We start from the raw sequence: 27583 nt of genomic DNA on the forward strand, positions 1-27583 counted from the left end.
AACAAACAAAAGCACCAACACAAAACTCACATTATTAACGATAAAACCGAACTTTACTTTATCTCTGTGTAAGAAAATGTAAATAATAGACTAATCCATAGCACATCATGTTAGATTATGGAGAATACACCAAGTAGAATATATGAACCTATCATCAATTCATAATAGTTCACTGGCCTCTAACACTTGTTCAATGAACATGTTCTGAATTTGGACGGGGTACTAGTTTATCATCTGATCTTTACGCCTCCAACCTCTCTTTATCAAAAACACTTTTCAATGAATTAATTAACTGTAGCATAGGAGGAGAAGAATCCAGGCTGTTAATGTGGCTCTCCTCACTACCAATAAACAAATATTAATCCATCCCTTATATTTGTCTTGTTAGCAAAAACCATATCTCAACATCTGAACAAAGTATGGGGTTTAAGGGGATTGACGGGTTAGTTGTGTGATTAAAAAAAATACAAAACTCTGGTCCAAAATTTATATTATACCCCAAATAAAATGTGTCAAGGAGGTTTGAGCAGCCCTACATTTTGGACAGGAGGACCCAGGCCCCTTCAAACTATTGATTTCTTGCAGTGAAAAAAAACATTATACACTCTTATGTAGTAATTTCAATTTATAGTCAAGCATAGATGGGAACCTCCTATTTCTTGTATAGTATAATCTTATTTTGTATCAGCCTACCCCTTAGTGTTATAAAAATTGTACAATAAGGTAAAAAAAATTGAGGGAAGAGAGAGTTTTTTTGGGCAAACATATATTTTAGTGACAAATTTTAAACAGAATGAACAAAAGTGGCAACCATAATAGAATACAATGACATTAAGTCTTATAGTCTACACCCCTAAAGTGTGTTTGTGGGGTTTATCGAGATTCAAGACTAAACAAAAATACATATAATTACCAACACAACAACACAATATACTTTACTTCACATTAGTTTAATATTACCAGGACATTTTTATCTTTATCACAAACTCATACATATTTTTTTTAGTACATACATAATTTTCTCTCTATACATATATAAATTGCGTTAAAGATACATCAGATACTTTACCTTTTTAGAGCTAGTATAGCCATTCTTTGTATGTAATTTGTACTGTTCTCTAACACCAATATATAGTACAGTCTCCTGAGGAAGCCTAGGAAAGGCAGCTGGTTATGAGACGAGAATTTTGTTTAGTCTTGAATCTCAATAAACCTCAAAAAAAACATTTTCTCTCTATTTTTTTCCCCTCTTGTACAATTTCAGTAATTTAAATTGTTATTCTCCAGATTTCATTGATTTTTTTACTTCCTTTTTATTCGATATCCCTGCAGTATTTTATCAACCAAGTCTTCTACTGCTTCTTTTTGCACCAGTTTTATGCTCCGTTTTTTTCTACTTTCTTATGGTATTAGAAATGGTGAGGGTAAACCAACTACCTCCTAAATGTTATTTGTTTCCAATCCAAATTGATAATCTAGTAAGCAGTAGTTTCAAAAGAAATGAAAGAAATCTGGAGTTTTGGCAAAAATCACATGTATTACTATACTTATCTATACAATATTTATATTTATCTATACAAGGTTGATCTGACAGGTCACCCCCCATTAAGTATTCATGGGGAAAATGATCATTTTTCTTTATGGAAATTATCTCTAAATCAAATATAAATAGTAAAAATGGTCATATAGCGTTAGAAAATCCTGATCCGTTTCGCCTTGCGGCTTTCTCAGGGGAGAGTTAGGAACATTACTTATTGTTGACCAATAGGGTTACATGATAATATAGGCAGACGCTCAAATGAAAGAGAAAGGGATCCTGGATGCCAGAATGTCAGTGTAAGCAAGGTGGCAGTAAGGAGAGCGAGTGCTGCTGTTGTCGGATGTCAACCAATTTTTGTATATACCTATCCTAAGTGTATTGTATGAACTTTCCATATACTAATACATGTGATTATTGCCTAAAATTATTTTGAATCTACTTTCCTATGTTTTACTCTTTGCACCCTCTGCTCATATTGCCCATCTGTAAAGAAAAGGACAGAAAAGATGGGCCAATAATATTTTCGCTAGTGGAAATGATAGCTTTAGCTATTTTTTCGGGGGATTGGCAACCTGAAATGTGTTTATTATGCCGATCTACTAGGTGCTAAGCTGTTCTTTAGGGTTTGCAACTTTTTCATACGCAGGTAGATGTTTCTTAATTGATCTTCAACATGTGCCAGTGCTTCTGAAGAATATTCCTGATCTTCCTGTGTTGTATAGGTTCATCACACACATAACCACTGTCCAACAACCCCCCAAGCTGAGATGTGTTTTCTGCCCCCTCACTAGTGGGTTACAATCCCCCCTTTCCCGTGCACATACACACACCATTGACTCCAATCTGCTCTTTTTGCCTTAGTCCTGATTCCCACAGCCTTCTCCCATATACCCTCCCATGCAAAGATTTACTCTCATTTCTCCTCCTGGTGACAGTTTACTACACCAAATTTATTGGCAACTCTGTGCATGTAAATGTAAAAAAAATCATGATTTATACTTACATGTGATTGGATGGATGAAGTCAACAGAATCTAACCTAATTTGCTTTGCTAAGTGAACAGCCAAAAGTGTTTTAAGAATGTTTACACAATTATGTCCAGATATAAGTAGACAGAAACTTTCTTTCCACCTTAGTGAACAAGTGAAGTGAGTCTGCTTCACCCTGTCCCTAGGTCCAACTAACTGTTAATATGTTGCAGACTTACTAGCAGGGAAAGTAAACGTGCCAAAAGAAATATGGAGCTGCCTATACACAGAGTGAATATATAGCATAGGTAGATTCTCACTTCACATACCTTTAGAATAAAGATTGTATAGTCAGATTGAAAATGCTGAATGTGATTTACTTATAAATTGACCTGCAATATTTTTACACATTTCATGACCACTATGCCATCACATGACATCTATATCAGTTTGGCAAAGGTTTATTCTGGGTTCTGATTCTTTTTTATTGGGAAACAGGTGGACTAGTTTTCTCTGTACACCTCCTCTCTCGGTAGTCTCATATCCTCCTTTGGCTTACAGTACCATCTGTATGCTGATGACACTCAAATTTATCTGTCCACCCCTGACCTGTCCCCCTCAGTCCTGGATAAGGTCTCATGCTGCCTGTCAGCCATATCCATCATGGATGTCTGACCGATTCCTGAAACTCAACCTGGATAAAACAGAACTCATCATCATCCCCCCCTCAAATTCCAAATCTCCCCCTGACATATATCTAACTGTTAACAACACTGTTATTTGGCCCTCCCCTCAGGCACGTTGTCTTGGTGTCACCTTTGACTCAGCCCTCTCATTTACCCCCCATATTCACAACATTTCCAGGTCCTGTCACTTTCACCTACACAACATCTCCAAAATCTGCCCCTACCTGTCCCCTGAGACCACCAAACTCCTTGTACATGCTCTTATCATTTCTCGTCTGGACTACTGTAACATCCTTCTCTCTGGTATTCCACTAACCCGACTCTCCCCTCTACAATCTATTATGAATGCTGCAGCCAGACTCATCCATCCTTCCCACCGCTCCTCTTCCGCTACATCTCTTTGTAGTTCTCTCAATTGGCTTCCTTTTCACCTTAGAATCAAATTTAAGCTCCTGTGCTTTGCCTTCAAATCCCTCCACAGTTATTTTCCCACTTCTGACATGGTTAAATAATACTCCCCCTGCCGCTCTCTCCGCTCCTCCAATGACCTACTAATGACTTCCTCACTCATAACCTCATCACACGCACGGTTACAAGACTTCTCTAGAGCCGCTCCAACTCTCTGGAATGGTCTTCCTCGTCCTATTCGGCTTGCTCCTACTTTCTGCTCATTTAAAAGAGCGTTTAAAACCCATTTTTTTCAAACTTGCCTACCCGTCCTCTTCTGTCAATTGAAACCACCACTACTTCCCACCACTACATATCTCCCATCTTATTGTGTGTGAAATTCCCCTGCCTACTAGATTGTAAGCTCTTAGGGGCAGGGTCCTCTCCTCCTGTATCACTGTCTGTATTAGTCTGTCATTTGCAATCCTTATTTAATGTACAGCGCTGCGTAATATGTTGGCGCTATATAAATCCTGTTTAATAATAATAACTAGTTCTGCACTGATGTAGTGCTATATCTAACCACTAGAGGGAAGAATCTACAAAAGCAGCTGAAAGGTGAGGACTATGTGCCTTGTAAATGTATGCAGGAAATCTAATATTATAAAGTCTCAGAGGCTGAATACAAATGGCAATTTGTAATATTAAATAAAGTGCTTTAAATGTATTGCATATATAGGAAAGTGTCTAAAAGCTTTATTCTTCATTTATCCAACCCACATTATGCACATTATGTTCTTCAGTGGAATGTCAAGGGCAGTGACAGGTAGATGTCTTACAAAAAAGTAACGTGCAATAGGACATCTGCTTATCTACTCTCATGAATTGGCTGTGGTCCACTGCTGTCTGCCTTCTTCTGCGATTCTGACAATGAGAAAGCAAGCAAGCACATGTGGAGTTGAATTTTGTTACTTTTTAAATAGAAACAACAATCACTATCCATTTGCTAATAGGCTTTTCAACAAAATAGAAAACCTGTCCATATGGTAATAGAAATTTCCACTATATAGCTTGCATTCAGCTAATTCACAGCCGGTCACATCTTCAGAAACTGCAAAAAAACTCATGTATTTATTGGAGAATTGTTTGGAAATCTGCATCTTGAAGTTGCTTACTCTGATGTTACTGCACACAGTCAGCTTCTTACAGTGTGCATTAAACACACCACATTTCACCACATTCTTGGTTCATATACACTTGGCATCATCTAGCACTTTCCTCGTCCGCCTTACAGTCCTTCACCTGCCCTTTTTTTATTCCCCCTGGGGAATTTGTCATTTAGTGGTAGTGGAGAGTTCGTTTGCTGGCCATGATTGACCATAGCAGGCCATCTCCTGCTTGGGCCTGACACCTCTGCACAGGCTGGAGAAGTGAGAAGAGTTTTGTTTTTGCCCTGATGATCAACCTTACTGTAATTCCCTTTAAATGTGGCAAATAAAAGCCCTTTCTCTGGCAAATAAGTAGTTTGCCCCCTATCTAATTGTTATAGAGCAACAATTAACATACATGTATTACAACCATGCATTTTGTGATTTACATATTGTTCAGTTAAAAACATTAAAACAGTTTGTGCAATTCTTTGTATGGTTATAATTGAAGTAAATGTGCCACAAACCCAGCAATGAATAACAAAATACCCATGCAATGTTTACTAATATTATACAGTATTTTTATAGCGCCAACATATTACACAGTGCTGTACAAAATCCAGTCATGTCACTAACTGTCCCTCAAAGGGGCTCACAATCTAATGTCCCTACCATAGTCACATGTCTTTATTACAGTCTAAGGTCAATTTTGTAACCTAACTGCATGTTTTTGGAATGTGGGAGAAAACTGGAGTACCGCGAGGAAGCCCAAGCAAACACGAGGAGAACCTGCAAACTCCATGCAGATATTGTCCTGGCTGAGAATAAAACCTGGGACCCAGCGCTGCAAAGGCTGATAACCACCGAGCCACCATGCTGCCTAGTCCATCAGCCATTATAATAGATCCAGACATACTGACACCTGAATTTATAAAAGCTAAGCTGTGTACTGGTGGTCATAGCAATGAGTTATCACATTGAAGAACCCGCAGAAGGGGTAAAGCCGTCGTTAGAATGATTTTTTTTAAATATGGTTTTCACACAAATTTGCCCATGCTATGTTTTTTTTAACCTAATATTTTATAATAAAATCTTGTTTTCCTTTATTTACTATTTGTTGCATATAGGTGCTGCTAATATTTTTCTTCCTTTTCAGCCTACATGAATTCACTCCAGCACTGGTTACACACCAATGATGAGAACGATGAGAATGATGAGATGAATAGTGATAGTCACAACGCAATGTAACACAGCTTGGCATGGTAACTGACAACAGTGCAGCAATCCATCAATGCTCTTAGTTCCAACATTAAAAGTGGACCTATCATCACATTTTTAACATTTTCTATATTTTTTTTTGTTTCAATAGGTTTTTATTAAAGGAAATAAAAGTACAAATCGGATACAATACAATCATATAACACTTTCCAGCAGGTAAAGTAGGAAGATAGAGAACATATAACATCAAGAAACACTTCGAACAAGGTATTCATATAGGGCAGGCATAATGAGCAAGCCCCCGAGCGTTTGCATTAAGTAAGCGGTAAAGTCCGTTGGGGTGCCATAAAAATAAGTCCCTCTCAATCGGGAAATGCGTAATCTCACCTGGAGGCGGGTTCCCACCTACATTACTTATGGGGGGGTCAAGCTCAGCTGGGACCCCTAGGTGCATTGGAACACAGATACATTAATAATGATGTGCTCGACTGGAATGTTAGGAAAAAACAAAGAGGAGAAGAGAATATGAAAAGAATAGAAAAGAAGAAAAAGGAAGGCTCTCAAGAAAATGTAGCATGGCTAGGGAGGGGAGGGAGGTTGAGGGGGTTCTATATTTTTTTTTTTTTTAATACTTATCTCCCCCCTATCGGTCTTTACTGCCAGAGAAGTAGGCAATGAAGGGGAAACTCGCAGCACATTACATCACGTATCCCAGGAGGCTGTAGGCTGCACTTTCTGCACATGCCAAAAGCTGGAATTCAGGGGCTTTCCCGTAATGTACAAAAAAATCCCATGAATGTGCAGTAAGATAAGCACAATTTTTTAATTTTTTTGAAAGTTGTGCTTTTAAATAAAACTGTACTTCAAAAATAAAAAAGTGCTGACAGACAGGTTCTTTACACTAAGATGTGCATGTGCAGCAACAGTGTCAGCCAACAGATTGCCGCTAATGAATGAATTCTTGTGCACATGTGCAGGAGTTGTAACATTTCCAGCCTGGCCAATCAAGATGGCCAAAAACCAAGTACCGGGTCCAAGTGAAGAAGCAATGGATTGAGGGGATGCGGTGAATTTATGAAATCATGAACAAGCAGATACTTTTTTCATTGCAGAATAAATTATTATTTATTATTATTAAACAGGATTTATATAGCGCAATATATTACACAGCGCTGTACAATAAATAGGAGTTGCAAATGACAGACAGATACAAACAGGAGGAGAGAACCCTGCCCAGAAGAGCTTACAATCTAGGAACCTGCTTGCGTGTATTTTTGAAATTTTCTACTGCTTAATCGAAGGGGATATCACACTTTGCATCACATTATATTGTGATGGTGCACAGTGGCCCTACAGAACTCTGCAGGGAATAGATTAGGAGTTTGGTTAAACCATCCACCAATAAATGCAATGTGCATGCAATTTAAAGTTTCCATATTGACCTACTGGCTATTTTCTGCCCTTGCTCATAATTCAGTCACCTTCATGCAGTTTATTACAAGCACAATTGTTAGATATGTGACTGCTTCCAGTAACTTCTCCCCTCCTCCCCTTTCCTTTATCCCACTGCTTCCTCGCTCAGCCAAATCTCTGGCTGCATTACCTCGCTCTGACCACTTGGGGCCGCTAACGCTGCGACTAATGGCTGCTTTTCTATACCGAAGAGCGTGAGGGCGGAGGACGGTTCCATTGTGCAGCCGGGGGACGCAAACTCTGTAGTGTAGATGAACTGGGTATTAAATCAAGTTTATTTGAAGCTCCATGGATAATAAAAATTTTTATATGTGATTTAATGTTTTTCTAGGAAGCTTTGTGTAAATATTGTACCTTGGTGAAAGCTAGCAGGCAGTTGTGAGGCGGGCTCCCCCTGCGCCGTGATTTGATGTAGTCCGCTGCTGTCAGGGGAGGGGGCGGTGCGTGGCCGCTCATTCTCTTTAGTGTTTGTCAATGTTGGAGGTGTGAGCAGCCCGGCCCGGGATAGCCAGGTAACTGTAGTGCGGGGTATAAAAGGCAGCCATTGTGCTGACACACATGAAGGCTGGGCAGGGAGCAGGGCGAGCATGACAGGACATGTCTGCTCCTCCCCTGACACAGTGCAGCACTTGTACATCATACATGCCAGGCATCTGATGCTTTGTCACAAGGTTCCCCCATGCACCATGCAGAACATCAGCAGGTACAGGGGACACTGCAATACACACACATGCAGCTCTCACATTGCAATTTTTTCTGACCTTTGTCTGCTCCATGTCAGCTGTGCTCTGTACTGCTGTGTCTGGCTTATTCGGGGGTGGGACTTTAACCTGCAACCACCAATCAGATAACCTCTTGTGTGGAGGTGACTTATATAAACTGAAAGCTGATTGGTTGCATTTTAAATGTGTCGGTCTAATGAATAAGCCTGCCTGGTATTCACCAGTAACTTCTACAAAATAAAACTTAAAGGCCTGTATAGAAAAGACTTGCCTGTCCCGCCGCCCATCATTATCTAGAACAGGAGTGTCAAACTCAAATACACAGTGAGCCAAAATGAAAAATTTGGACAGTCACAGGCCAACCTTGATATTTATTGAAAAAATATCTACAATTGAGGAAGGCGGCTAATGAATGTCAACAGAGGAGGGGGCGTTTGTGGGTCCTGATTGATGCGCCAGCAGAGCATTCTGGGATTTGTAGTATTAGTGGTGCATGCACTGTCTACCGGCGGGCCAGCTCCAGTAGACATTTGGTATTTTCTCGCGGGTCAAATATAATTATAGTGTGGGCCAGATTTGGCCCATGGGCCTGAGTTTGACACCCCTGATCTAGAAGAATTGACATTTATGGGTGCGTCAGATCCCCGCCACATCTGTGGCTCCTCCTACAGGACACAATGCGACCTTTAACACAGAAGTGTCGGCTGCTGAGGATTTCTCTGTAAAACAGTGCAGGGGTCACCTGTGTGGCGGGACAGGTAAGCATTTAATTTAGGCTTTATTCTTTTTTTTTTTTTTTTTTTTTTTTTTTTGCAGTGACAGAATCTAATTAAAAATATTGAAAGCCAAAACTTTCTTTCTGTTTTAGGTAAATTTCAGTAAAAATTTTTTCACTTTGTAATGTAAAAAGAAATCCCATTTTGGTTGTCACTGCAACACGTGTCATCAGAGACTTGGTGACTAATGATAACTTTCAGTTTCATTAGCAGTGGCGATGGGATAAATAGGGAATGTGAATTTTCCCAGCAGAGACACAGACAGGAAAAAAATATTTGATGGAAGTTCTAAACCTTCTTTATGCTTTCCTTAACAAAACTCTTTTGGCTTTAGATACAGCTCAGTGTGAACACGTGGGATCCGTGAAGGTTTATCCGTGGCAGCTTTCTATTTACTAACATAGAATGGAAATGGTCAGAAGTAGCATAGCTATAAGCACACACCATGTGACTGTACCTGGGCCTCTGATAGGATGCCCAGGTGTTTGACTGATGGGGGAGGGGTTGTACCCAACCTTCTCTATGGGGATGTCCGGATGGAGATGAATGTTGGGGTCTATGAGAGCTTCCTGTGTAGTGGGGCTAAATGCTTGTTTGATTGAGGTGTAATAAATACTGTTATGTATATTCCTCACCTCCCCAGCAGTGGGCGCTCTCTTTTCCCAAGTTGTGGGCGGTGTCTCACTGTCCTCTTGTACCATGCAGGAATTTTGATCTTTTGCTACACAAGGACTAGACCAGTGGTCACATGAAGAGGAGGAATACGGTATTTGTAACTTAAACAAATTGTTATTTAAATTTTATCTGTACTCAAAAATTTTTCTTTTCAGTTTTGAATAGAATCGGGAGGGGTTGGAATCACTGCTATCCTGGGATATGTTACAGAAATTTCCTCTCACTTCCTGTTCTGAAGAGACAAAACAGGAAGTAAGGGGAAATCCAGTTTTCAAGCGGGTTGGTAAGAAATTGTAGGCGTGAAACAGCCCCTGTATTGTGACCCAACTCTTCAGTAACCACCCAAAAATAGCCAGGTAGTCACCTAAAAGTGCTGGGTCCTGGCTAAAAGGGGCTGGGGAGAAGACTGACCCTAATAAAAAGCTGATGGAGGTTTTGGTAGTCCTCTAAATGTTAGTTTCCTTCACTTCCTGTCCTGATGTGGCAATCTTTATAGTAGACAGGAAGTGAAATCTTCCCAAAGGAAGCTTCCATCTGCTATAAATTCTGGAGGACGTTCTAATCCCTCCCAACTCTTTTCAAAACTAATGAGAGAGATTTCAATTTACTTCCTGTTTCCTGTTTATCATGCAGGGAAATCTTCACACTGGCACAGAACATTTGGTAAAGAAATAAAATAACTTCTTGGGCTTTAAATTTTGGGAAATGCAGAATTTTTTAGCAGGATGGGAAGACGCTGTAGGCGGGTGGCAGCCCTGTTCTGTAGAAACCGGCTTCTTTATAGGGTAGCACAAGTCACCTAAAGGGCAACTGGGGGGCCATGGGTAATGCACATGGTGCTGAGACAGCCAGGCACCCTGGTATTTTCAGCATACAATACTGCAGGGATTATGTCAGCACATTAGCCAGGACACTGCTATTGTGACCAGAATACATTTAGAGACTTATACTTCTCTCTGTTTTATTAAAATTCCTGCAGCTATGTTTGCGTTCACTTCCTGAAAGTTTCCCTCTTAGTTTATCATAAAGTATTATTAAACACTGGCAGGTTAGAACCCAAATCTGCCATCCCCAGCAGTTATTATTTTTGATGTATTTTTTTCTGATATCTTTTGATGATGCCAGTCATGTCACATTAGTATTATTATACAGGATTTATATAGTGCAGGTAACTTATATTAATTTATATTATGCAATGCCGTACAATAAATAGGGGTTGCAAATGATAGACAGATACAGGAGGGGGAGAGGACCCTGCCCCGAAGAACTTACAATCTAAGAGGTGGGGCAGCAGACAATAGGAGTTGGTAGGTAAGTAGTAAAGAATTTAAGAGACAAAAGAAGAGGGGTAGGCAAGTTTGAAAAGACATGCTGGGTCCTTTCTCTTTTAGTGTTCTCCTATCAGTGGGTGGCCCTGGATGACGCACAGTATGACACTACTCTGCATCAACACACTGAGTGCAGGGCGCTGTACAAGGGGCAGGGCCAGGACTCCTTTCTTTAACATTTTTAGTTTAGTGACACTGGGCATCCATTAACCTAGAGGTCTTTAGACATCTTATGATGGTGTGTTACTGGGACATTGTTTAGCAGTGTAATAGATAAAGCTGTGTGGATACCTGTTATGAAATGAAAGTCTCTCATGTTTCCCCCTGTGGGAGGTAGTAAGTTTTGGTAAATGTTAACTGGATGTAAACCCAAAAAACCGCAACCTCTGGCAAACATTCTGGAATCACATTATTAGAGGATATTCACTGAACTGTTTTACGAAGGTAAAATAAGAAAAAAAAATAGATATGATTTTATTTAACAACTGAACATTCTGGCATTGTAAAACATACCTCCAAAAAATGAAATTACCTTGTTGTAATTAATGGCATTGGTTTTGTTTAGGCTAGTTGGGGAAAAATGATGGAACTCAACAATGAAATTATGAAGAAATTATGGAATCAACTAAAATAGTTCAATTTCATACTTTGTTGCATCTCCTCAGGTTTTTATGACAGCTTAAATTCTTTGAAGCATGGACTCTATGAAATATGAGATTTTTCTTTGGTCAGGTTGCAACTTTTTAGTAAAGCAATTAACAGACCAACTTTGCAGGATGGAGCATTGTCACTACCAATTTTTTCCAATTTCCACCCTAAATTTTAATCAAATTGAGATTCAGTCAGGTTGCGGGCCAAGCTATCAAGTTTATATGTTTTTATTGAAGAAATGTTTTAGTGCTTTGTGGCATAGATGTGTTATCATCCATGAAAAACAAAACCTTTCAACTGATTAAAGTTGTCAAACTTTTAAAGAGGAACTAAACTCAAAAGTCCCCCAAAACAAAAAAAATACACTTACCCTAATTCCCGCAGGGCAGTCGATTGGTCTTCCATCGGGTCCTACCTTGTCCCGGCACTCGTCTTTGTGCCGGCGCTCCGGGCGAAGCCATCTTCACCGCTTCTTCCTACGTCGCCCAACCCAGGCACGAGATCGGGTGACATAGATGGGAAAAAAAAACTTGCCGATCTCACTGCGCATGTGTGGGATCGGCAATTTTTTTTCTTTTTTCGTGGAGAGGCTCATCTCAGGCATGGGAAGAAGGAGCACAAATTGCACTCCCATTCATTCTTGATCGCCTTTTTTAAAAGGGTGTTGCACTTAAATAATTTTTACTTTACATAAAACATTACATACCTGTTTATGTAAAGTGAAAATTGTGAGTTTAGGTACGCTTTAAATGATATCGGTGTAATTACTGTAGAGGTGATGATTGCTGCAAAGGTGAGAGTGGCAGCCCCTGAGCTAACCATGCTTCCCAGTTTCTTGGTTCATCCCTGAATATTATTTCCATCTAATCCACAGTCCAGGACTTCTTCTCTGTAGCTTGCAAAATATCCCGGTTTTATTCTTGTTTAGGTGTTATTGATAGTTTGTGTTTTGCTTTGCATCCCATTTCTTGCAGTTAAAGCAAAACTAAACCGAAAACAAAAAAGACACGTTTAATCCTGCAGTTCGCTCAGTGGTGCTGGTCCTTCCCGCAATCCCATCCTGTGTTGTCCTGAAATTCCTCTTCATCCCGGCGCTGCCATCTTCATTCTTTCTTTATACCTTCTTCTTTCTCGGTCTCCTTAGCACATCACCCCATCTCGCACTGTGTAGGTGCAAGATTGGGTGATGTAGCCTGCTGTAAAAGGAAAAAAAAGAGCCGATCTCACTGCGCTTGCCTGAGATCGGCATATCTTTCCCTAAATAGAAAAAATTTCCCTTCTGTGCATGTCCAAGATTAGGGCATGGGCAGAAGGAGCACCCTGAGCCTCCCGGGAGGCTCTGTGCTCCCATTCTGTCTTGATCGTGAGGTTTTTTGTTAAAATAAAGGGTGTTGCACTTAACAAAAAAATAAAAAATGAATAACATTTTCCCTTTACATATTTACATACATAAGGGTTGTCTACGCTTTATGTCAAAAACATTGACCACTGATTCTGCCCATTTGTTTTTTCCTAAAGCTGCAGTCACATGATGCTTCAGTGCCCCATTTCCTTTCAAACTACTGGGTGACCATGTCACTTCCTGCATGATGTGGAATGAATGAAGAATCAATGGTTCAGGGATGTACCAAGGACAAGGGACCTGGATGGGAGCTTTAGATTAGTAAATTGGTATTCCCAGATTCCGCGTGGTAGGTTAGAGAAGGCAGGTAGGGCAAGGCTGGCAGAACTTTAGATTTTGCTCAGAGATGGGCTTTAAGGATACAGAGATAAATGAGGACTTGGTTTTGATTTGCCTGGTTCCCAAAATGGTCCATATGATGTAAGCTACTTAGTAACACTTAGCCGTGATATACTTGGTCATTGTTTTATCACTTAGCAATTTCAATGATTAATCACAGACTGTTTTAGTAGTGTGACAGAGTTACAGAGTTCAGAGACAGAATTACCCATGTATTACAGTTTTTATCTTGTGTGAACTTGGCATTCTGGAACCATATTTAGTTTTATTCTGGGACCATAAGTTGCTAAATACTGAAAGGTCCCCTATTGTTCCCATAATAAAATACAGGTACATTAGGTTGGAATTGACACACAATAGGACCAAATCGGTATGTCTGTATCAATTACACCACCATTTGACTTTAGTCTTGGAGGGGAAACTATTTAGGTGCAGTGGAGCTGTTCTGAGAAATGGTTTTTGGTTTTTATTCTAGTTTGTGAGTAGCTTTAGGTAAAGCTTAATTTCTGGGAAATATAATTATTTATTATTATTATTATTATTATTTATAATATTAATAAACAATATTTATATATACCCTGCTTGAAAGAGCTTACAATCTAAGAGGTGGGGTAGTAACACAATAGGAGTGGAGATATGGAATGATGGGAAGTAGTTTTTAGGGTTTTAGGAGACAGAAGAAGATGGGTAGGCAAGATGGGTTTTGAGTGCTCTTTTAAAGGAGCAGAAGGTAGGATTAAGCTGAATTGGACGAGGAAAACCATTCCAGAGAGTTGGGCAGCTCTAGAAAAGTCCTGAAGTCGTGCGTGTGATGAGGTTATGAGAATGGAGGTCAGTAGTAGATTATTGGAGGAGCTAGTTATGTGAAATATGTTTAGTGCAAAAATGATTTGTATTGAGATTTAGGTAGCCCTGCCAAACAGCAAATCAAGGATGATGACCCAATATTTTCAACTTTTAATAAGGAATACAACTCATTGAATTGTAAGGGGCTGATGGGGCAGAAAACACAAGGCTTTATAACAATGCATTTAAAGATTGTTTTAAACAAATTCATAGCTGGATTCAGTGGTATTGTTTATAACTGCCAAGAATTCAGCCTTGTAGGCCAATAAGCCATCAGTACCTAGGGATGCTACTGCAAGGCAATTTGGATCCTGCATACAAGTGAAGAATCGGACATGGGTTTATCTTCAATACACTGGGTGAGCCAATCGCTTCCAGTGTGTGTACAGGCTTGTTTCAGATCATTTGTGTCCCTATCCAACATGTGGGTTTGGATGTTTCAAGCAATTTATTTTTCTATGACGAATGTGCATGAAGTATGTCATAAAAAACATGGGATTGTTCAAATCTGTCTCTACCAGTAAAACTTAAGAGTGTAGGAGAGAACATTGTTGGAGGAACATTGTAATACGAAAAAGCAGAATCAACTAGTCAAGATCCATAGTTTATATTCAAGTGTATATTGTATGTGGAGGAGCCAGCAACAGTACAATTGATTTTTTTTCATCAGTTCTTTCCATTATCCTCCCAACATATAATTATGGTGAGTCCCACATACATCTGCTTTATAAATGGTCTTCATAGTGCTATTTAAATCTTCTTGAGGTGAACAGGCACTGGTGTCTGTACAGGTGGTTGGCTTACAGTGTATGTAGTGCTGCTGGCTCTTCTTTTTGTACAGGGAAGCTGACTAATACAAGAGTGTCAAAATGTTGTACTTTACCTCTGGATGTTGCATGGTACATTTGTGTATGTCATCAGCCTTATTGATGGATGAGACGAGGCTTACTGCTGGATTTAGGGAAGCAGCTTTGATTTTTTTTCTTGGTATTGTAATACAGCATAATGACCTCTCCAAAGCAATAGTACGTCAGATAGTACTTTGCGTATTGTTGAAGTAAATAAAACCAGGGAAAATTGTGTTCATGAATTTTAGTCAGCATGTTTTTAAAATTCTTTCCACCCACAGCTGACATTTCAGTTTTAAATAGATGTCTGTAGGTTGAGTTGTCCTTAGATCTTAGTTTCCTGATCTGCCAACTTGTGCTCATTGCAAAGGGTTTTATTCTACCTGTTGGATCTCTAATTCATGTTTCATGATCTGCCTGGCATGTTAGCCTTTTTAGAAGTCCTACCTTAGGCCGGTAACTATATTTTTCTTATTTTGTTAGCCAGAAAATCCACTAATGATCACCTGTCCGATCATTGTCAGTAACTCCCGCTTAGACATGTGGGAGTTTATTCAGTCCTGGCAACTATAGGTGAAGCTGGGTATCAATGCTGAGCTGTGTATGAAGGTAAGTAGGTAAGAATGCTTATTGCAGAAGTGACATTACCTACCCTTTCCTGCAATAATGCACAGCCTGATCCCAAATTGTGAAAATCAGAACTATAGTTTCGATTTTAAGGTGGAGCCAAGCCCTGGCCAATCTTCAGTATTACTGTGAAGGTTAAGCGCTTCTATGAGCAATACAGATTGTTATTATTCAAAGGAATGTCGGGTCAGGTTAAATCTAAAGATCAGGTCCAAAATGAGGAACAAAGATTATACTTATTAATAAAGCAGTACCACTTCTCCAGGGCAGAATCTAACTTTTGTAAGGCCAAGATATCTTGCTGCCTTAAGTTTCCCAAGAGATAAGCACTCAATGCAGCTCTGGCTGTTTAATTTCATATATATATATATATATATATATATATATATATATATATATATCTCCTTGCATTTGTCATAAAATAAACCACTTCTCCCAGAAAATTGTTGAAATTGCAAATGCTTTGGTAGTGTTGTCATGTTTATTTCTTTTGTTGGCACTAGAAGAACAGAGATTAGCTACAGTGCTGTGGGTACTTCTGGAGATGGACTTGTAGTCTTGGGATTGTCCATGCTTTTCTATAATTTTAGTTATCAAATCCTCAGACAATCTTTGCTCTTCTTTTATTTCTCCATGCTCAGTGTGTTACACACATACCTTCAAATCTGAGAGACCTAGAGCAGTTGGCAAAGGAATAGTTGTCCAGAATTCCATTAGAAAGATGTGAAAAACTTATTGATTGATACAAAAAGCGATTAACATCCGTTATTTCTTCCAAAGGGTGTGCTACCAAGTATTACATTTTGAGGTGCCAATAATTGTTTTGACATTTTGTTTGGAATATTTTAGATTTTTTTCTGCTTTTTTTGTGTTCTTCCAGTGCCAACAAAAGAAAAAAACATGACCATACCAAATCATTTATAATTGCATCAAATTTCTTTTGAAAGTGATGATTTTTTTGACATAAATGCAAAGGTGCTAATATTTTTGGCCATGGCTTTGTTATGTATGTATGACACTCTCCTCCATGTGCTCAGGTTCCCTGGCTCAGACCAAAAATGTACTGGTAGATAAATGGGTATGGTAGTTTGGCATCCTGGGCAAGCATGGAAATTATAAAAATTTGTGTCTGACATTCTTTTAGAATATTGGTTAGTTTTTGTGCAGTGACCAAATTTATGTTACATGTCCTTTGAACTTTGTCTTTTAATGGTTTTCTATTTTTAGTGCATGCTTTCCAAGAATCAAAGGTTGAAGTTGTAATGTAATGGATGCAGAAGTATTTTCTCTGTGGAGCCACACACACACAAAAAAACAAAAATTCAGTGCACATCAAGGCTTTGACTTTTTTTCATTTTTTTAGTGGAATTTTAGCTGCAAGCTGTACTATGTTCTGAGGGTTACAGTTTAGGTTGAGCTTCCTGAAGCTGTGGGCATGGTAAAGCGGAACTAAACCCAGTCAATAATGACCTGTCTCTGTTCCATCGTGGGCGCCATCATCTTCTTCCTCCTACTGTTCCACGTTCAGGATGGGACAGGATGGCAATTAAATAATTCCCGTCAGCCACAGGGGAAGTACCTGACTCTTTCTGAAATTTAACCCTGCCTGATTGCAGTTTTTAAAAAATTCTTAATGTAAAAGATCTATTGTATAAAATAGCTCTGTGTGTAGTGGTAGTGTCCGAACCCATAGAATCTAGACATCGGGCAGCATGGTGGCTCAGTTTTTAGCACTCTGGCCTTTGCAGCGCTAAGTCCCATGTTCAATTCTTATCCACGACACTATCTGCACTATCCTCACTGTATTTCAGTTTTTTCCCACATTCTAAAAACATGCAGTTAGGTTGATTAACTTCCCCCCAACATTGACCTTAGATTGTATTAAAGACATATGACTATGGTAGGGACATTAGATTGTGAGCCCCTTTGAGGGACAGCTAGTGACATGACTATGGACAGTGCTGCCTAATATGTCAGCGCTATATAAATTTTGTGTAATACGAGTAATCTGTCACCAGCTTTATTTCCTCCTATAGACCCGAAATTTTTAAGAATCTCCCTATTCATCCTCTGGGTCTGCAGCAATGGAGGGAAGATTAATCTCATTTCCTAAAGGGAACACAATTCATGCAAAAGTTCAGAGTTCACCTGTGCTTGATTTTTTTGGACTTTCCTATGAATTGCCAGCCTTATTGTTATAATTGCAAAGTGGTAAATATATGGTCAGTGGGTGGAGGTTCCTTATTTTTGTAAGAAACAGTCACCTTAGGCTTGCACACACTTTACATTGTGAATGCAAATATTTATCTCTAATGTTTAGCAACATGAATTGAATCTGTTATTATTGGGAGCGGTAATCTCTTACTGGTAAAATATTGTAATATTTTATAATACAAAGCTAAATGAGCTGGCGTTGGTCATCTGATTTGCCCTGTTCTTCTTGCCTTCATGTTGTTGGTGCCAAACAGATTAAGATCAAACAGATGTACAAATGTGGCCTTGTATTGGAGAAGGTGCCTACCTCGTGGTATCTAAAAATCCCTCTCAATGGGATAATACATTTGTAAATTATTTACAGTAAAGGAAGTAAATACAGTGTGTGGGTGCGTGTATAATATATATATATATATATATATATATATATATATATATAAAATTGGATGTATGTGTGTATGTTCCACCATCACATTTCAACCAAACTTGCTATACATATGACTGAGACTCATGTGAGTGCACCTGTCATCTTTGTACAGCGCTGTGCTATATGTCAGAGCTATATTTGGATGTGTGTATGTCATCATTAGGAAATGCATGGAGACATTTCAACCAAACTATATGATATCATATATCAGATCACAGATATATAAACATATAATAATAGTGTGTGACTGTGGGGGGACATTGGAGTGTCAGCTCCTCTCTACAGAGACTGATGGGTCTAGCTCAGTGTTTCATTGTACAGCCCTATGGTATATGTCAAAACTATATATATATATATATATATATATATATATATATATATATATATATATATATATATATATAGTTGTATGTGTGTACGTCATCACTAGGAAACGCATGGAGACATTTAAACCAAACTGCTAGACGTATGACTATAAGATTGCAATAAATAAATACCCGGGCAATGCCATTTAATGGTGCTAGTATACCGTTGCTGACGGTTTTTAGCCTCTCAGGTCAGTTTAACTGACACCAATTAATTTTTTGGCTATCTGTATCATTCTTCCCACTGGCCAGCAATGTAAGAGCCATTCTTCCCTCTGACCGCCACACTGATGTACTGTGAGCTGTGGATATTAATTATAGATGGGGTTACTTAGGAGCTAAATGTTATATCGAGGGATTCTCTCATGATAAAACTGTTGAGAACGACTGATATAACCTATCAAGTCACACTTCCTATGAGGATATTTAAACAATTTCCATAGTGTTTCTAGTAGGAAAGTATTTGCTTTATCTTTCTGTGGTAACTAGAGATAACCAGATGTATTTTTATTTACTTAAAGCCAGGGGTGCCCAACACGTCGATAGTGATCTACTGGTCGACTGATGTACGTTTATAGGGATGCTGGGGATGTTTTTCGTCAGACAACATCAGGAACTTTGCATCCAAGGCTGTGTAACAGGGCAGGGAGGCAGAGAAGGCGGGAGGGCAGTCTGAGGTGAGGGCGGCTATGTCAGTTCAGGCTCAGTGCCTGGGTTCAAAGACAGAGATACCTTTGTACAGACTAGCAGTTCTTTTTCTTGTGCAGCACGTCATTCTCCTATGACAGGTGAACTGTAGCTTTACTGTCACTATAGTCTTGTAGTACAATGTTCTGCCATTCAATGTCTCATTAGCTCCAGTCACTTCTGTGTCATACTCGGTATATACGTAAATAAATATATGTTTAGCATTTTTATTGTTGGTAGATCATTTTGAATTGGTCATTTTAAAAGTAGCCTGCAAGCCAAAAAAAGCGTTGGCACCCCTGACTTAGAGGGTATGAAGGTGTATGTTCCCAGTCCGCCCACTAGATGGTGCTGTCATCCTTTGAAGGAATACAGGTGTAATTTCATGTGAATAATACAACCTCAGCACCAGCTTGTGCAGTATTTGTACTGTAAGTACCTTCGCCCATCTTAGTTCACACATTGCTGTTTTATTTGCACAATAAAAACAGCAATTCTGTTAAAATTTTATTCAAATGTTTTATAACTATACAATAAGCCACCAATGAGGTTTCTGTCCTGGTGCTGCAGATACATTTATATATTATGTGGGTATATTTTATTTGATTTTCAATCAACCTTTACCTGCAGAAGCTTAAATTCTGAAGAAAAGAAAAGTTGGTGTTTTTAGAGGGGTACATTTAGGGTTAATTTATAAAACAATCTGACATTCCCCGGTGGAGAATCTTACAGGTCTATGTGTTTCAGTGGTAGTCATTGATTCTCCACCGAGGAATGTTTCAGTCAATGTCAGATTCACTACTTTAAAAAAAGATCTCTTTATGATTCTTATCCTACAGCTGTTATTTGGTATAGGGGAAGTATGAAATCTATGTTACTAAATGATTATAACATACAAACCAGGGGCCACATTTTTTATTTTGTTCACCCCACTGCTGTATTCTGCACTTGCAGTGTATATGGAAGCGAGTACAAAGATCTGGAAAAATTCTGAATTTTTAGTTAAATTCACTTTACATTTCCTTTGAGGTCTGTTTATTGAAATTTTCACACAAGATCCATACAACTTTTACCTAACGTTACACATTTTTGTAACTAGATTTACATTTTAAAGACGTTTGAATCCAGGGTGGGCGATGAGTAAAATTTTGGGAGAAATCATTAATATATTAATAAATGGAGTTGTTAAACTCTACCCTCCATCAAAGTGGATATTAATTACATGGAGACATTTGTGATATTCTGCTATATACAAGAAAAGTATATTTTTATAAAAAAAATTCTGTTACTGTTAGAAAGTAGTCTTTGACCACAAGTTCAGAGAGTCTGCTGCAGGCTGGTGGAAGCATTTCCTCAGTCTCACCCCCCTTCCCCACAGTCATCAAACTGCAACATGGCCACTGTAAGATGAGAGGCTGCAGCATGGAGCTGACCTGTGTCAGGCATTTGTGTTATTTGTACATACAGCCATACACTGCACAACCCCAACATTCCCATAACTCTTTCTTCTCTAAGCTAGCATTACAGTACAGTAAGTAAATGGTGACCTGGCATAATTCCTGAACAAAGATGGCTCCATTCTATAGGAGACAAAATCAGATAAATACATACTCATAAGTGTTACACCTGCACATAACATGAAATCATGTATATAGTTGAATATCTTTTTGTGTAATCTTGCCGGACACATGGCACATATTTTGTGTTTTCTGTGTAAAATGTGGAAGTCGATTGCTGTGTCTAATGCAATGTTTGTTTTTTTTCTCTGGCATCGTAGAGCTAGAGAATGGCACACATTAAGGCACCATCATCTGCATCCATGTGTGACTCTTCTTTTTCTTCTGTGCTACCCACTCCTGCCACCAGTGCCAGTCAGATGAGTGTGCAAAGCTCCCTGAATGGGTCAACTATAGAAACGGTCACAGGCAGCCCCCCGGAGAGTTTGGTAGATTCTTCTTCCTCTGTGAGTTCACCAGGTGTTGCTGCTGAAGATGGGAAAGCCAAATTCTTGGAAGGTACAGTAAATCAAAAATGGTGGTGCTTGAAAAACACCAAAGTGTGCAAAGTGGTGGTGTAAACATTTTACTTAGCCCACTGAGATCTGTAACAGGTTCTCTTCATGGGTTATCTCCTGTTACTAACAAAAACATTCCCTCACCTTACTATTTACCCTCCACATCCCTGAGTAAGCTGTCAGAGTTTTATTTTGTAAACCGCATATAAACTTTAATTTTGTTTTTGTGCCACTTTTTATTGCTTGAACGCAAACGGCAAAGGTTGAATTCTCCTTTTAAAGTGAATCACTTGACAATGTTTTTTTTTTTTTAAATCAGATGATGGTCAAATCCTCTTTAATATCTGTGCTGTGTGGGGCCCCAGGGTCTGTTTTGGGATAGCCCCAGCCAGATTTGTGCTTTTACAAGTGCAGTATGGTCATCTGCAATCCTGTTGCCTGATAAGTACCATAAGGTAGTTTGCCCCAGGATACCCGGCAGTCTTACTGTATGCTCCTGAGCATGCTTGCACCTTGCACCTTGCACCATGCTTGCACCTGCACAGGAGTTACATCATTCTGGCCCAGCCAATCAAGATGACTAAAGATCCTCTGCAGGGAGAGTAGAAACAAAGCATGGTAGCACCTTGAGAGGAAACAGACAGGTTAGTATCACCGGTTTAGTTCTGCTTTAAGCTAGGAGCATTCCCTAAAAAATCACCAGACAATGGGAGTTTGTCCCCACCGTTTACAGGAACTACCTGCCTGGCCATGTGCTAGTAAGCAGTAGGTAACACTCCCATTGGCTGGTGGTTGTTAGAGAGCACTCCTGATCAATTAGGTATATTAAATGCCCTCATATGTAATTGATTTCTGTTGGATTCAGTGTTTTTTTTTTTTTAAATGAACATCTAATCTAATAAAATGTTATATAGTGTATGGCAATCTTTTAAAGCGAACCTGTCACTGAGACATTGTGTAATCTGCCATTTTTTACTTGGTTCTAAAATATGGTGCACTTTGTTAAAGTTCTCTGCTGTAGAATAGATAAAGTGGTGTTCTTTCCTCAGGGCAATGAAGGAGCATCAGAAGACTGATTAGATCATCCATTTGCTTACTGTGTTTCACTATTTCTATTAGCATATTCCTTTTCAGTACATTTGCATGTATGCTATGTGATTGGTTCCCAGTGCATCCCTTACTACTTCCATTACTTTACACCATTTCACTGTCGCAAATTTAGGCTTGTGCATTTAAAATATACCTGGAATGATGTGTTGATGAATACAGAGCTGCATTATTTGTCTCTGTCTGCCTGGAGTATAACTAAAACATTTTTTAGTCTCTTCTTTGTCTCTTCTTTGCCATCAGTTTTTTATTTTCAAAAGACTTTACATAAAAATTGTTAAAGAAAAATCCTTCTAATCTGTAATTCTCTGTTTCTGTATATCCAGTGCCTCTCCATGAAAACATGACAAACCCCAAAGAGAAAACGCCAATGTGTTTGGTGAATGAGTTAGCCCGCTTTAATAGGATTCAGCCACAATACAAACTTATGAATGAAAGAGGACCAGCACATTCCAAGGTAACATTTACTAAATGAGAATTCTCAGTGACTTTACTATTAATTTACTTTTTGCATAAGTATGTGTCTTTGTGGATGTGCACTGATTTTGGCACTTTCCTGAAAGCATTTTGGTGAAATTGAATCTATAGCGGTAAAGTAAAGATTTTGTGTCTTATAGTCTAAACAAATACTAAATGCAGTTATATTGTAATGCACAAGAAGAATATTGTAAACTGAAAACTTCCATTACTGTTCTTGTTTTTCTAAATCCTCCTTTATTTGTCCTCTACATGCAACCTCTTACCAGAAAACAGGGGATAGGTTTCAGCAGTAGGGGCAATGCTGTCCATTCAGTAGGTAGGAATCTACAGGCTTGTGAATCTGGAATGACAAAGAAAACAGCCACATTCCCTGTTATATTTATATCCCGTTGTGGTGCAAGCGAGCATATGTGAGTGGCAGAGAGCTGCAATAGGTGGACTCTGCAGAATCAACAGGTAATTGTGGGACTAAGAAGACAATTGTAATTCCTATACAATACCTTGAAAGGAAATGTATATATTTCCTATCCATGCAAATGGTTTGGTAGAAATTAAACTTTAACCCAGTTATACCAGTTCCAGGAGTTTTATTCTAGTTCTTGGTGTCTGGATGCCATAGCTAAATTTAACAGAATCACATGCAGCAGTTAAGTTGACTATGATTCTGTGACTAATTAACCTTTGGCACGTAAGTCTTGAAGCACACCTGATTGGTTGCATGTGCTAGTTCTTCTAGTTCTAAAGTCTGTGATTTGCTGTACAGTGTGTCAATACCAATACCAAAAGGTTGCATTTATGTGTGTATTTTATATCACCCTTGGGTTCAGCTTTCAGAATTACCAATTTATCAGTCTAACAATTTTCAAACATTTATTGTTTGACCTAGACTTCAACATCGTTGTAGTACAAGTAACATATGTTAAAGCAATGGGTATAAAATTGTATTAAGGATGTGATGTAGCAAATCATTGGACAAGTGTAGAACTCTATTAAACTCTAAAAAGATATAAAAGATCTAAAAATGAATGAAACGTTTCAATTATTAATACATCAAGTAGCAGAAAAAAATGCTGTGGGGAAAATATTTTGATTGTAATAGAATATTACAAAAAAAAGCAGTTTTCCTATTTTATCTTTAATGATCTATTTTTATTTTGTTAATTTTTGGAGTTTTCTAATCATAGTTATACACTTCCCCCATTCCTTTTATCTTCTTTCCTTTTTAGGAGAATATTGGAATCGCATAATGTGTTTTGTTATATGCTTAGGCTGTCTTTTTTACCTAGTCTGTGTTCGTTCTTTCTTTTTCAGTTATTTAATGTCCAACTGACATTAGGAGATCAGTCATGGGAAGCAGAGAGTACGAGCATAAAGAAAGCACAACATGCGGCAGCCAGTCTAGCACTGTCGGAAACCAAACTTCCAAAACCTGCAGCAAGGCAGATGAAAAACATTATCAACAACAACCCAGGTAAGCCCGTTGTTTACTCATAATTATTATCTTCATATTAATATACATCATTTAGTCATTTTGGTAAAAAATATATTTAGGCTTATATGGGCATTCTAGCCAAAACTGAAATTCCACTTCTTTAAAATGCTGGCTTCTCATATCTCTCGAACCTAGAGGTGTGGGTTCTTCTTGCTGGAGTCTCTGCCCTTGCTCCTATGGTGCCTGCTTTATTTTAAAAATTCCAACAAATTTTCTTTAATATTATTACAGCATTTGGGGAGTCCCAGGAGTTCAGATGCAGATACTTCACCATCAGGATTTCTGAGAGATATAAAATTAATTAAGCAGCATGCATATACATCTGAAATATCATGTTAGGTTGGACAGAGGTTCCTAGTAGACTGTCAGGTTTAGGATCAGCTTGCTCCTAAATGATTTCCTATGCTATGTGTAAAGCATTGTAAATGTGGCAAAGAAAGACGTTTCATAGTTTGTGCTGTTTTTACAGAGACCCTCCTGCTTCCCTGTGGCTGCTAGTAGTTCCTGCAAATGTTACTTAATAGTTGGTTCGGATGTGAGACTGTCAGAACTATGTGTAGGCTTTAACATAGGGTGATCTAGAACTAATAGTCTCAGCAGTACCAACACATGGTAATTGTTTTTATCTGCCGCCACACAGAAGCTGCTGCACGGCGTGGAAATGTATATTCATCAACAAGACTCTCTGCTAAAGGTAAATAGATCCCAGCATTGGCTGAAGGGTAATGTTACTGTAATGGGCTAGTATTCATCAGAAAGAAAACCTTGTCTTATGTGTTAACATCTTTTTTATATGAGCCATAGAAATCCTAACCAACATGTGCATTATTGTTTATCAACTTACTTACTAGGTGACATGGTGTAGGTAAGAAGTAGGTAAGAAGTAAACTAGGTAACAAGTATTTGTGGGACAACAAGTGTCAGGAAGACTTAACCACCTGGGCGTTACACTGAGGTCTAGATTTCTGTACCAAAAGTGTTACAGGTTTTCATGCAATTTTTTTTTTAAATTGTAGACCTGTAACTTACAGAAATATGTCCGAATAGGGTTCTAGTAGATATAATGAATATAAAAAATGTTTGAAACACACAATCATGTAAAAAAAAAAAATTACTTTTAATAAAATTAAAGGAAAAACACAAAATTCAGCTTAAACAAGAATACATAAATAAATGAAAAGTACTGAAAATGCGATAATTCGGTATACTGTATAGTAATATATTTTTCTAAAACACCTCCCTAGTGTCCAACCGTCCAACGTCACATACCTATAGACAAAACCACATAAAGATATTTTCTATTGGATTGGATACAGGACTTTGTATTCAATCCAATACTGAAAATGCGATAATTCGGTATAATGTATAGTAATATATTTTTCTAAAACACCTCCCTAGTGTCCGTCACATACCTATAGACAAAACCACATAAATATATTTTCTATTATTTTGTATTGGATTGGATACAGGACTTTGTATTCAATCCAATACAAAATGAGAACAAAATTCAAACTCTCATTATGTATTGGATTGAATACAAATTCCTGTATCCAATCCAATACAAAATACATACTTTGTATTTATTTTTAATTGAAACTCATTCATTCATTTTGTATTGGATTGAATACAAACTCCTGTATTCAATCCAATACAAAATGAATGAATGAGTTTCAATTTGAATTTCCCGCACACGCGCCGACGTCATCACGCACGCACGCACAAGAAGCCGGCCGGCTGTTTTTTTCCTCCGCCGACCAGCTTCTTGTTTCAGAGATCACCCGGCGCTGGAACGAGAACGACGCTGGATGATCAGCGGGACCAGGTAAGAAACCGGCCGGCATCTTGTGTTCCGCCGGCCGGCCAGCGGAGCACAAGATGCCGGCCGGCTTCTTACCTGGTCCCGCTGGTATACGAGAAGGCACCCGACGCTGGAAACGGAGACCGACGATCGACGGAGGACGACGCTGGAACACGAACCCGACGCTGGATGAGCACAGGGGGACCGAGATTTTCCCTACATTAAAATCCCCACTTACCTGGGTAAGTGGGGATTTTAATGTACGGAAAATCTCGGGCTTAACGAAAAGAGCAACTTTTTTGAGCCCGTACGAAGGTCGGGCTTAACGGCAAGGAGGTTAAAGAACAACACAAAATACTTGGGCACTGCTTAATTAAAAGTTAGTACTTATCTTTATTTGATGCGTACAATGGTCCAAAACAGCAAACGTTCTATCAGCAAGATCACACGACTCGGTTTACCCCAGCGAGTGCCTATTTTCATATCACCTACACGGGAAGAGTAAGGCAGGGAGAAGCTGGCATTTCTTGTCAGCGTCACTCAATTCTACGATATCTGTAGTTAACAGTTATACACTGATCTCAACCAACCAAATCGTTATATGACATTGCTAGCTTATTTTGACCAAACCTCTTTGTTACATTATAATATGAAAAAAAAACTTGCAATTGTTAGTATGAGAATATATTTTGTACATTACCAGCTGTTTTCTTTCTCGTGACTCATCGGGGCATAACGGCCCTCTCCCACCCCAACAAGTGTGGGAAGAAAGATACAAGATGTTCACAAGGGCACAGACTAGACCGTTTACACAAATCCACCTGTACATCCACAATACATGTATTCAGTATTCCATGTTTTTGTATTTGACTTGCTAAAAAGAATAACTCTTAGGTGGTTCTCCAGTGGAATATTCAGAAAGCCTCGACATTCCTGCTACACATGGAAAGCAATTTTTGTAGTATTTTATAACCTTTGTATCAGTTATGGGACCATGGGTCAATGAAAACATTTTAACCTGTCAAGCTTAGTAGACCAGTGTCACAGGGAATATGACAGATCATGACAAGTAATAGGTCAAACCAGTATGCCGTGGAAGTGACTATCGTGTGAACAGGGCTTCATTCTCAAGGTCTAGCTGAAGACTCTGGTCCCCATGTGTATGGCTAGCTTTAGATTGAAACTTTATTATAGGTCAATTTTGCAAGGTAATGGAGTGCGGGAAGCGGAGTGTACCCTGCACATTACTCTGCTTTACATTTCATTGCTTTAACTCCACCAGTTGGCCACTGGAATGTCAAAAGCATTGCTGTTAAAGGTTATCTACACCCTAGTTTAGGGGAATGCTGAGCATTTCCCATACAC

General features: G+C 38.8%; 1 protein-coding gene across 4 annotated transcripts in view; it reads left to right on the top strand.

Moving 5' to 3' along the window:
• Positions 1-7821: 7821 nt before the first annotated feature.
• Positions 7822-27583, top strand: part of STAU2 (staufen double-stranded RNA binding protein 2) — a 170836-nt gene continuing 151074 nt past the window's right edge. For 2 of the 4 annotated variants that reach the window (XM_072411049.1, XM_072411053.1), the window contains exons 1-5: positions 7822-7932; positions 21105-21342; positions 22775-22905; positions 24240-24399; positions 25061-25114. In XM_072411049.1, the coding sequence (XP_072267150.1) occupies positions 21114-21342; positions 22775-22905; positions 24240-24399; positions 25061-25114 (574 nt within the window). In that variant the 5' untranslated portion in view covers positions 7822-7932; positions 21105-21113. The remainder of the gene's footprint in view (positions 7933-21104; positions 21343-22774; positions 22906-24239; positions 24400-25060; positions 25115-27583) is intronic. The other 2 variants (XM_072411052.1, XM_072411054.1) reach the window with 1 other exon arrangement.

Source organism: Pyxicephalus adspersus, chromosome 5 (assembly GCF_032062135.1).
Source record: "Pyxicephalus adspersus chromosome 5, UCB_Pads_2.0, whole genome shotgun sequence".
NCBI lineage: Eukaryota > Metazoa > Chordata > Amphibia > Anura > Pyxicephalidae > Pyxicephalus > Pyxicephalus adspersus.